The 12,994-nt window shown below is 41.7% G+C and overlaps 1 protein-coding gene across 4 annotated transcripts in view; it reads left to right on the forward strand.

The window, feature by feature from the left end:
• The window catches only part of ahi1 (Abelson helper integration site 1), a 243,862-nt gene that overhangs the window by 122,880 nt on the left and 107,988 nt on the right, over window positions 1-12,994 (forward strand). For all 4 annotated transcript variants that reach the window (XM_080192718.1, XM_080192720.1, XM_080192721.1 and 1 more), the window contains exons 18-20: window positions 903-1,129; window positions 8,368-8,419; window positions 9,553-9,629. In XM_080192718.1, the coding sequence (XP_080048844.1) occupies window positions 903-1,129; window positions 8,368-8,419; window positions 9,553-9,629 (356 nt within the window). The remainder of the gene's footprint in view (window positions 1-902; window positions 1,130-8,367; window positions 8,420-9,552; window positions 9,630-12,994) is intronic.

Here is a 12,994-nt window from a genome sequence, read left to right on the forward strand (position 1 = left end):
TCAGCCTAAAAAAGAGAGAAATTGTGAGAATGGCACCAAATGCAACTTCTGCAGTTAACAATGATGAGTGGTTATAAAATTGTTTCCATGAGGTAACTATGGATCGTGATTTGGAGCTTCCCAGCATCGGATTTGGGGTGTATCCCCAAAACGCACTGGGGAACCCCTCTTGGAACTTTAAAAGTGAAAGTATAATTTCCCAGGAATGCTGACGACTACTGAGCAAATTGTCCTTTGCTGGGAACAATCCAAAAATGTAATTTAAATTGCAAACTTTGGATGGTCCTGGGTGTGTTGCACAAATAGTTAGCTCAGAAAAACTAGAAGAACTAAAATCTCCTCTAACTTCTGGGTAATTATTGTAAAGGCACAGACCAACATCCCCACAGGACTCGATCCGCCCCCCCTCCCCTCCCCCACATCCCCATGGGACTATTTTTCCCACCGCATTCCTGGACTCCCTTAAAGATTTTCCCTGCTCAGACCCCACTTCAACATTCAACAACTCTGGCACCACCCACTCCCAATCTCTGCATTGCGATCCTAGGTTTCAGAGATGGTTATGCTGCCTGGATCATCTTGCCTAGCCTGAGTCAGAAGGTTGGGTGAAACGGGCACAGAAGAAATTTTGCACAAGTGTTTGGGCAGAGTAGCAATCTGATGCTGATTGCCACTCCGAGGAACTTACGGCCCTTGTTTTCTGTCTTTGTTGTGGTAAAGGGTATTTCCATTCCTATTGCAGCTTATCCGATTTCATTACAGTAAATTAGATATAAATCTGTTTTTTTGTACAAATATAACCACACAAAGCAGTCACGTTCAATTTTACATTGTAATCTTTAAAACAGCATAGAATGGTGGTTTATGTAAATGACCAGTTTTTTTTCTCCCTTATCTTCTAGTTGCTGAAATGGAAGCTGAGACTATGAAAGAAATATGTAAATCAAATTTGCAGTCTGGAACTGGAACTACATCTACACCAAAAGGACCCAAGATTTTGAGCAGCACTTTTGACAGTAGTATTTTTGATAATAACACCATGTATGATTCCTCATTTTCCTCAATTAATCATGCATCCAGGTTATCTATGAAAGTACAGAAAGTCAAACAAAAACTGGACTCAGTCACGGTATGTACCATTTGTGAAACTGCAATCAAAGATAACAGAGATGTTACTTTAAGGACTTAATCGCAGTGTTCATTGCAGCAAAAAGGGGTCATTTGTAATTCTATCAATGAAAACATAAAATATATCGGACAGGATGGATAGAGTATTTTTAATTTTCCCATGACATTAGAGGAGGCAATGGCGTAGAGGTTTTGTCGCTGGACTAATTATCCAGAGAACCAGGGTAATGTTCTGGGGGCATAGGTTCAAATCCCACCATGGCAGATGATGAAATTTGAGTTCAGTAAAACTCTGTAATTAAACATCGAATGATGACCATGAAACTATTGTTGATTGTTGTGAAAACCCATCTGGTTCAGCAATGTCCTTTAGGGAAGGAAATCTGTTACCCTTTCCTGGTCCAGCCTACATGTGACTCCAGACCCATAGCAGTGTGATTGACCCTTAAGTGCTCTCGAGGATGGCAATAAATGCTGGCACAGTTAGCAATGCCCACATCCCATAAACGAATAAAAAATTTTTAAAAAATGTACCAATAGTCAGCATTCTATGTTTAACACAGGCTTATGGGAAATTAAATTATGATATGGGTCAGGAATTATGTTTGAGTGTTGAATCAGGGCTGACAGAGGATTGCATCACCTGAAGCAAGAAGAGGAGAAAGGGGAATGCTGACTCTTGAAGATTTTTTTGTAACTATTGGTCAGCATTATTCTAAATGGATATTGTCACTCATTACACCTTGACCAATGAAAGTTGCTGCCATTTGGCTGTAAAATTACCTATAAATACTGAATGAGTATCAAAATGGTCCAAAATTTCAAAAAATGTAGTGATTTATATTTTGCTATTTTAAAAGCTCTGCTTTTATGTAGCAGGTATCGTGACTTCAGAACTTGCCAAAGCACTTTGCAACAGATGATGTGTAATGTAGCTGCTGTAAAAATGAATGTAAGAATATATGTAAATAGCTGTTGATATTCAAAAGCAGAAATTCTAAAAATAAACTTAATGTTTGCTCCCTGCGACATCAATGTTTAAAAAGTTTCAAAAGCTGCTCAGCAGAGCTGGGTTGCAGCAGGTGTTAATAACCTGATGCCAAACTTTCAATCCTGACAAACGCCAGTCTGGTGAGGTTGCAGAAGTTGATAGGGATGTGGAACCACAATGGGCCAAGAGGTACGCACAGTCCACAGAAACGAAGGGGATAGACAGATGTTTGTGGCTGTTGAGTGAAGTACCATGTGTTGGACAGGCAGAAGGGGAACCTAATTAGGGCCCCTGTTGCCCAAAAAAAGTGGCGGTTATTTCACTAGCATGAAATGTCAATTCAGGTGACTGAAATCAGCACTGATATATTGGATAAATATGGTGCAACATTTTATGCTGTGACATTACCTTCATGGGGAGGCGATGGCCTAGTGGTATTGTCGCTAGACTATTAATCTAGAAACTCAGCTAATGTTCTGGGGACCCAGGTTCAAATCCTGTCATGGCAGCAGATGGTGGAATTTGAATTCAATAGAAGTATCTGGAATCAAGAATCTACTGATGGACCATGAAACTATTGCTGATTGTTGGCAAAAACCCATCTGGTTCACTAATGTCCTTTCGGGGAGGAAATTTGCTGATCTTACCTGGTCTGCCTATCTGTGACTCCAGAGCCACAGTTGAGTCTCAACTGCCCTCTGATGTATCAATTGCTACAAAGTCAAGAATGACTAAGAATGGGCAATAAGTACTGGCCAGCCAGTGTCGCCCATATGCCATGAATGAATAAAAAGAAAATTACCTCAAATTTATATTTCTGCTTTTACAACCCCAAAAGAATCTTGACTCCAGGTTGGAAAGTTTCCAGTGACAATAATGTTTAAAAAAAAATTGGAATAAGCAGGAAACTTTTTGTATGAGTATTTAAAGAAAACAATGAAAATACTGTATATGGAAGAAAGTTGGGAGCAGTTAAAGGTGTAATAGTTACAGACAAATTAGTGTAACAGGATTTAGGGAAAGAATTTGAATTAAATAATGCATTTTTAAAAATATATTTTTGGGTTTTAGTTTATAATGTGCTAGATTGGAGACCTATGTGCACTTCAGCTGTTTGGTTAATTATTTCACCAGCAGCACTGTTACGCAGCAAGCGGAATTGTTTAATTATTCAGCACTGACATAAATACTGAAGAGAAGACCATTTTTACTTTTAATAGAATTTGTTGTTTTGAAGCTCGTGCAAGCCAGGTGTTCCTGATTTGTAAAGTCTTTGCCCAGGTGCATTCACCCTGTGGGTGTAATCCAGGGAATCCTGCCAAGCTGAACCACTTTCCATAGAAAAAAATTAGCATTTCATTTTCAATAGAAGCAATTGTTAACAAGGCTATGGGGGCAACAAGATAGAGAATTACCGTGTGTGCTGGTGCTATTAGCAGAAGTATCTGTGGATGGTGCACCTGTTTGTGTGTGTGGAGGGGAGGGGGTGTCAATTGATGAAGGCCATTAAGACTTATGCAAGCAGATGTGGTCTTGGAATATTGTCACCCCCGAGTACATTGAAGCTCAAGATTGTTAGAAATTTATACTTTTAGAGAACAATTGTTTTAATGTGAGTGGTGATACGTTTATTATGATGGAAAAGTATGGATTTCATGCCAGAGCTTTTTAACTCATTTGTGTATCTAAACCTGTATTTCAATAGAATTTTCACTCTTTTCTGTACCACTCTGTCAGCATGACAGTTTGAAGTACAGACTTCACTGCCACTAGCCAAACTGCTTCATTTCAGGCTTTCAACTTCAATTTCCCTTTTATGAACCTGACCATTAAATACCAACTTCAGATGTGATCAAGATTGGTAACTGAAGGTTTGTTTATTGGTATCCATCCTTGATCTCGTATCCTCTCCATCGCAAAGACTACCTGCTTCCACCTCTGTAAAGCTGCCTGCCTACCTCAGCCCAACTACCATTGAAAACCATTCTTCATTCATGCCTATGGCACTTCTCAACTCTCATAGGGGTTGTATTTTCCTAGATCTTGTGGAGACAATGGGTTGGATTTATCAAGGAAGAAAGTCAGACTTCCACCTCTCAGTGAAAGGAAGTCCCACCTTTGAGAGCTGCCAGTCAATTTGATTGGATGGCAGCACTTGCAATCCCAGCAGCACTAGAGGAGAGTATCAGTCCAAGAACTTTTGAGTGGGGTGAGATCAGGCAGAAATGGGATGGAGAGTGGGTGGATTTTGGAGACCAGGTGGGATGGCATATAGGTGGGGGTATGTTCTTAGGGGAATGTACCTAATGTGCACAGAGCATGCCCCAAAGAATATACCCCCCCCATCCCTCCTTTTCAGTATCTTGGATGTATTCTGGGGACCACACCTGAGATGGGCAAAAAGCTAGCAACCTGATGTATTTTGTGTATCCTTCTCTGCTCAAAATGTGGTTGGGGGCCATAAAATCTAGCCTAACGCAGAGGGGGAGCCATATCCTGACTTTCCCAAGGTGACTGGGAACTGGGTCAGTTGCCTACTCCATGAAGACCTGCAGCCTTATAATGCAATTAAGGCTCTATTTTTGAGCCATTTTTCACTGATCCATTATTTTACCAATGTCCAAGTGTTGCCCTGTTGTATGTGGAGGCTGCCAGCTCAATTGAGGTGGCCATCTGGCAGCTAATGTTCTCAATGATGAGAAAGTTGAGATCTAGGGGTCAGAGTTTGAGGATAAGGGGAGTAATAGTTTATAAGCAATAATCTCCGACACATTTCTTTCTCCTAAAGTTGAGACGGTTGGTGCCCCAAGTCAGTGTTAAGAACTTCCTGACTATTTGTATAGCACTTCTCCCACCTCTGATGAATCTATCCTTCTTGTGAAATAGGGTGTACCCAGAATGGTGATGGAGAAGTCATGAGATATTGGCTATCAAAATGTTCCTTAAATGGTCAGTAAGATAAATCTCCCAATTTGGGCACGCATCGCAAATTTAAAAGGAGTTTCTTGATGCATCGATTACATAGCAATTAGAGCGCAGACTCTGACAGTTTACACAAATATCAACTTTTTTTAATCTTTCTCACCTGCACATGCTTTTACTCTTAGCCTCTTTTTTTCTTAGCCGCCTTCATCTTCATTGGAATCAATGGATGCTATTCTGGTTGGCGATTGGTGACTAGTGGAGTGCTGCAGGGATCGGTGCTGGGGCCTCAACTGTTTACCATTTATATAGATGATCTGGAGGAGGGGCTGAGTGTAGGGTGACGAAATTTGCTGATGACACGAAGATAAGTGGAAAAGCAAATTGTGTGGAGGGTGAGGAAAGTCTGCAGAGAGATCTGGATAGGCTGAGCGAGTGGGCGAGGACCTGGCAGATGGAGTATAATGTTAGCAACTGTGAGGTTATCCACTTTTGCAGAAGTAATAGTAGGAGGGGTTATTATTTAAAAGGTGAAAAGCTGCAGCATGCTACGGTGCAGAGGGACCTGGGGGTCCTTGTGCACGAATCGCAAAAACCCAGTCTGCAGGTGCAGCAGGTGATCAAGAAGGCGAATGGAACGTTGGCCTTTATAGCGAGGGGGAGAATATAAAAGCAGGGAGGTCTTGCTGCAACTGTACAGGGTACTGGTGAGGCCACAGCTGGAGTACTGTGTGCAGTTTTGGTCACCGCACTTGCAGAAGGACATATTGGCCTTGGAGGGAGTGCAGAGGAGGTTCACTAGGCTGATACCAGAGATGAGGGGGTTAGCCTATGAAGAGAGATTGAATAGACTGGGCCTGTACTCGGAGTTTAGAAGGATGAGGGGGGATCTTATAGAGACGTATAAGATAATGAAGGGGATAGATAGGGTAGATGTAGAGAGATTCTTCCTGCTTAGAAAAGATAGCAGAACTAGAGGGCACAGGCTCAAGATAAGGGGGGCAGTTTAGGTCAGAGTTGAGAGGAAGTTCTTCACTCAGAGGCTGGTGAATCTCTGGAATTCTCTGCCCGTTGAAGTGGTGGAGGCCACCTCGCTGAATATATTTAAGTCACAGGTAGATAGGTTTCTGATAGACGGGAATTAAGGGTTATGGGGAGAAAGCAGGAAAGTGGACCTGATGCACTTCAGATCAGCCATGATCTTATTGAATGGCGGGGCAGGCTCGAAGGGCTGGATGGCCTACTCCTGCTCCTATTTCTTAGGTTCTTATATCTATCTGTTAATGGTTCCAGGAGAACTGCAAAAAAAACGTAGATACCTGTAAGATTTTTCAAAATTCTTTTGGAATGATTTTAATGTTTTTATTTGGTTTCCTTGTTATTTGATTAATGTTGTTACTACATTGATAACTTTTCTACTTCATAATTGGATGTTCATGTATTTGTTTTCTATCTGTTTACTAATATTGCAGGCAATTAATTTTGCTTTATTTGTTCTTTCATTGCCAAAATGTTGTCAGGACTCATAAACTTTGCATTGCCTTCAGTCATTTCTTGATTTTATGTGGAATGAAATCAGATTGGCTGAAAACTGGCATCTGTGATCTGCAACATTGGGAGGAGGCTGCGAGGATCATCCAATCTACACTTCTGGCTGAAGATGGTTGGAATTGTTTCACATTTCCATTGATGTGCTATGCTCCCCCATCTTTGGTAGCAATACACACCACAGTGGAACTAATGCTCAGTGTTAAGTTGGGACTTGTCAGCATACAGATTCCTACCTGTGCTATCATAAACAGATACATCTGTTTGCTGAGTAGATTGCTGAGAACAAAATTCAGTAGCTTTCTCCTTTTTTGTTGGATCCTTCACCAATTGCCACAAGCCCAGTCTGAAAATATGTCCTTCAGGATTTGATCAGTTTGTTTAGTAGTGGTGCCAGCAATTCACTCTTGGTGATAGAGCTTGACGTCTCTCACCCAGAGTACATTCTGTGCCCTTGCTACCTTCAGTGTTTCTTCCAAGTGGTGTCCAATATGGAGGATGGAGGAGTACTGATTCATCAACTGAAGGAGAGCAGTAAATAGTACTTGACATAATGCTGTGTGATTTCATGGGATGGCGAGCCAATGTTGAGGACTCCCTCCTGGCATGGTGGCAGAGGGGTTAGCACTGCTTCCTCACGGTGCCAGGGTTCTGTTTCCAATTCTGGATCACTTTCTGTACAGAGTGTGCACATTCTCCTCATGTCTGCATGGGTTTACTGCGGGTGCTCCAGTTTCCTTCCACAGCGCAAAGATGTGCGGGTTAGGTTGATTGGCCATGGTAAATTGACCCTAGTGTCAGGGGGATTAGCAGGGTAAATAGGTGGGGTTACGGGAATAGGGCCAGGGTGGGATTGTGGTTGGTGCAGACACGGGCTGAATGGCCTCCTTCTGTACTGTAGGAATTCTATGATTCTATGATATCATGGTGTTGTCATTGGTGGGCCTGTCTTACCAGTGGGACAGGATATACCCAGGGGTGATGTTGGTAGTATTTGGGACATTGCCAGTAAGGTACGATTTGGCAAGTATGATTGTCAGATTGGTGCTCTACTAATCTGTGGGTCAGCACCCAGTAGTTAATAAGGAGGACTTTGCAGGATCGACAAGGCTGGTTGTTCTGGGTTTTTTCCCCCAAGCCTAAGTCGATGCTAGGTGCAGTGTGGAGCAACTGAGTAGCTTACTAGGCCATTTCAGAAGTCATTTGGGAGCCAACCATATTACTGTGGGTCAGTAGACACAGGTAGGCCAGACCACATTAGGAGGCTGATTTCCTTCCCTAAAGGGCATCAGTGAACCAGATGGGTTTTTGTGACAAATCAATGATAATTTCATGACACCATTCCTGACAATTCCAGATTTAAAAAATTAATCAATTGTATTTGCTAAATGAAGTTAAATTTCACTAGCCACCATGCTGGGATTTGAACCCATGCATTATTAGCCTTGGCCTCTGGATTACTAGTCCAATGACATTACCACTACGTCTCCATCCCCCCAGAATGATTATGAATATATTTCAGCCACTTGAGGAAGTAGGACTCTTAGTGTAACTGCCACACACTGCCGATATAATTCGTACTTTGGCAGTGACATGATATGCTGATGGTGTAGACTACATGATACAGTGATGGAATCGATGAATAAGATGAGTTATGTAGCTTCCCTTTTTAAAGTGTGGCAAGCTCACATTTAATATAGCTCCGTTAATGATATTAACATGGTTACTAAATATCAAAATATTTCTCTTCATTGAAATCTGAATTTCATTTATTACAGAAGTCAGTAGAACAGAGCACTTCAGAAATGGATCGCTATTTTTATCAGCCAGGTATGTGAATGTACATACTGATTCACCTGTTATTTGTTTCCAGCACTTCTCATTTTTGTTTTGCACTTTCAGAATTTGCAGGTTTTTCCCCTCAGATTGATTTTGGCTACTACAATTTTTAAACCCTCTGCAATACATTGAGCAAGTTGTCAGATTCAGATGAGATTAGCCTACTGTTGGCACAGATGTGACAACATGTTCAACATTGTGCTGGAGGGGTTTGTGTAAAAGATTGAGTTAATGTCAGAATCACTTGTCACTGTTCAGTTAGAGGAGAAAACTATTGTGGAGGGGCATTTTATTAGGCCAATCAGAGGCCAGCCTATTTGGTATTAAAAAGGTCCTGAAGAAAAAAGCAAAGTAGGTAAGTAAACTGTACACTTTAAGGGAAAAGACTACAGAAAATAGAATGTGCAATTTTAAAAAGCAAAGATAAAAATAAGAGAGCCTAACAATTAAAGGGAAGGTGATGAACAGAAATATCATGTGAAATTTGCATGTAAAATTATTTTTTACAGTATTTAATAGCAAGTGATAAACAGCAGCATGTATTGTTGGGCCAAATGACCTGTTTTCATGTTACAATTTCTGTACTGTATTTGATTAGAGTAATAAAACTGACATTTGAGCATGAAGATAAATATGGAATTCATTGAGGTGGGGATGCAAGGGTATGAAACTGAGTTCTTTGCTGAGGCTTTGACAAAGGGCCATCCAGACTTGAAACGTCAGACTTTCCTCTCCTTACAGATGCTGCCAGACCTGCTGAGATATTCCAGCGTTTTCTCTTTTGACATTTGAGCAGCTGCATTACTTCTAATGCTTGATTAAAATGTTGCAGTGTGTAACATCTGAAGAATACATTGCTGAGCCAAGGAGTCTGAAGTTTATTTGGCTATGTAGTAAACTAAATTTAAGTTTGCAAATTGCTAGAATAAATAAATAACAGTCACCTAATATCAAAATTCTTCAGATGCTGGTGATGGGAAATAAGAACAGCTGGAAAAACTTGGCCAGCCTGGAGAGAGAAACAGAGTTCGAGTCCAAACAACTCTTCTTCAGCACAACACTTATGTTGTACTTTGGTAAAGCAGGCTTTTTTAGGCATATCTTTATCCATTTTTCTTCAATAGGTATGGTTCCCATGAAGTCACTGGATATGAAATGGAATTCCTCGATTTATTCAATGGACAGTAACTACTTCAACAGTGTAAGTACAGATAGTAACTTTGCACAACTGTTAGACTATTGAACTTTCAGTTATGAATGATGAGATCTGTGTTGTACATGCCTTCCATTATAAACTGTTTGAACAGATTGCAAGGTAAAAATATTTTGGAGGCTAAAATCTATAATCCTCAACAAAGGGTGATTAACCTGTGCCCTGTTGAGTGCAGTGCAGGCGGCATGGTAATTTCACGCTGCCTGCTCATTTTATCTTATGTAGCAGCCTTTGGTGCATCCAGCCAGTGCTAACTGCACTGTTTATGCAGCTGAATGCATCAGCAAGGGGGTGTAGGGGGGAGATGAGGAGCAATACTCTGAGTGTCTAGCACTGCTTAAATAGCTAGCCGTCACCTCTTGCAGAGGAGATGCATTGTGTCTGGAACAGTGAAGAATAAGAACATAAGAACATAAGAAATAGGAGCAGGAGTAGGCCATCTAGCCCTGCGAGCCTGCCCCGCCATTCAATAAGATCATGGCTGATCTGTCACTGCTTAGTTCCACTTTCCCGCCCTCTCCCCATAACCCTTAATCCCCTCTCTTATCAAAAACAAAATGGCACAACAGGGGAGAGAGCAGACTCCAAGCTTTCCAGACACTGCGCTAGAGGGCTTGGTGCACTTGGTCTTCACAGCGGAAAACACAACTAGCATGCCAAAAATTGATAAAGGCTATGGCAGGTGAAGACTTAGAAACTATCATTATCGTGAAAGACGGGGTGGGGGGGATAGTGTTGGGCAAGTTAATGGGGCTAAAGGTAGACAAGTCTCCTGGCCCTGATTGAATGCACCCCAGGGTATTAAAAGAGATGGCAGGAGAAATAGCAAATGCACTAGTGATAATTTATCAAAATTCCCTGGACTCTGGGGTGTCACAAACTGGAAAAGAACAAATGTGATGCCACCGTTTAAAAAAAGGAGGGAGACAAAAGGCCAGTTAGCTTAACTTCTATAGTAAGGAAAATGCTTGAATATATCATCAAGGAAGAAATAGCGAGACATCTGGATATAAATTGTCCCATTGGTAAGATGCAGCATGAGTTCATGAAGGGAAGGTCATATTTGACTACTTTGGTGGAATTCTTTGAAAACATTACATGTACAGTGGACAGTGGGGAATATGTGGATGTGGTGTATCTGGATTTCCAGAAGGCATTTGACAAGATGCCGCACCAAAGACTGCTACATAAGGTAAAGGTGTACGGTGTTACAGGTAATGTATTAACATGGATAGAGAATTGGTTAGCTAATAAAAGGCAAAGAATGGGGGTAAAGCGTGTTTTTCTGGTTGGTAGTCAGTGACTAGTGGTGTGCCTCAGGGATCGCAATTATTTGCGATTTACATAGATGATTTGGAGTTGGGGACTAAGTGTAGTGTGTCAAAATTTACAGATGACACTAAGATGAGTGGCAGAGCAAAGTGTGCAGAGGATGCTGAAAGTCTGCAAAGGTATATAGATAGTCTGAGTGGGCAAGGATCTAGCAGATGGAGTACCATGCTGGTAAATGTGAAGTCATCCATTTTAATAGGAATAACAGCAAAATGGATTATTATTTAATAGTAAAAATTGCAGCATGCTGCTGTGCAGAGGAACCTGGATGTCCTTGTGCAAGAATCACAAGGAGTTGGTTTGTAGGTGCAGCAGGTAATTAAGAAAGCAAATGGAATTTTGCTCTTCATTGCTAGAGGGATGGAGTTTAACAACAGCGACGTTATGTTGCAGCTGTATAAGGTGCTGGTGAGGCCACACCTGGAGTACTGTGTATAGTTTTGGTCGCCTTGAGAAAGGATATACTGGCACTGGAGAGGGTACAGAGGAGATTCACTAGGTTGATTCCAGAGTTGAGAAGGTTGGCTTATGAGGGAGATTGAGTAAACTGGGGCTATACTCATTGGAATTCAGAAGATTGAGGGGAGATCTTATAGAAACATAAGATTATGAAGAAATAGACAAGATAGAGGCACAGAAGTTGTTTCCACTGACAGGTAAAACTAAAACTAGGGGACATAGCCTCAAAATAAGGGGAAGCAGATTTAGGACTGAGTTGACGAGGAACTTCTTCACACAAAAGGTTGTGAATCTGTGGAATTCCTGCCCAGTGAAGCAGTTGAGGCAACCTCAATAAATGTTTTTAAGGCAAGGATAGATAAATTTTTGAACAATAAGGGAATTAAGGGTGAATTATGGTGAGTGTGCAGGTAAGTGGAGCTGAGTCCACGAAAAGATCAGCCATGATCTTACTGAATGGAGGAGCAGGCTCGAGGGGCCAGATGGCCTATTCTTGCTCCTAGTTCTTATATTCTTACGTGCAGTAGGTGGAAAGCAGAGACTTGTTAAACATGCTCAAAATGCAGTGGGAGCTCATTGCTTTGGAGGTTAAACTAGAAGTTAATCCCATAGTCCTGGATGCAGTGCCCTTAAATTTGTGAGCAAGTTCAGTGAATAAATTTTCAAGTACCCATATCCTCCTAACTGCAAGAATAGCCTTAGCCACTGCTCAAATTCCCACTCCCCATCATTCACCTACTAACAATCTCAGTCAATCAGAACATGTACCTGATATTCATATTATTCACTGCACTGTTAGTTGCCTATTGCTACTGCATGCCTCACACCCAGATCTCATCTTGCAAACACTGCTATTCGACCATGACAGCCGCAACACGCAAACAGATTTGTGACACTCACTGACACGCTTCCCTCTCTCTTGCAGAACAATTGAAGCCAACAGGTTCTAAATGGCGGGGGACAAACTTACATGCATATCCTAACCCCTGTGAAGGAGACATGCTGGCCGTTGTTGGGATATGCATTGCTGAAACCACATTCCAGGCAGACTAAAGCCATTGAAGATGATGGTCTTCTATATAAAGTCCTCCGCTTCACATCCCATTTGCCCCCCATTCCACACAAATCTAATTTACAAGTTGCAGTTGGTTGAAGCATGCATCTCTTATTTCCTTTCTCTTTACTGCACTACAACCTTATGTTTGTGCCTTTCTCTTATTGTATGTCTGGGAAATGCAAACTGTCCAGGCAGTGGAAGAACAGCAAGAAGATGATGATCAAAACTTGCCATCGTGCAATTTCTCACACTCAGCCACCAACTCAGATACTGACCCTGCATCATTTAGAGGGTAGCATAGAGGCTGGTTGGACACTGAGCATGAGTGGCCTGCAACGGTGCAGGGGGCAAGGATGGTGTAGTTGCCAGCTTCCAGAGAGTGAGGTTGCACACTGGTTTTGCTGCAGAGAACTCAGACATGTAACGTGATGGGCAGTCTACAACAAGAAAAAAGGGTGGCATGCATTTATAGAACATAGAACATTACAGCGCACTACAGGCCCTT

Source organism: Carcharhinus amblyrhynchos, chromosome 7 (assembly GCF_965287045.1).
Source record: "Carcharhinus amblyrhynchos chromosome 7, sCarAmb.v2.hapA, whole genome shotgun sequence".
In the NCBI taxonomy this organism is placed as follows: Eukaryota; Metazoa; Chordata; class Chondrichthyes; order Carcharhiniformes; family Carcharhinidae; genus Carcharhinus; species Carcharhinus amblyrhynchos.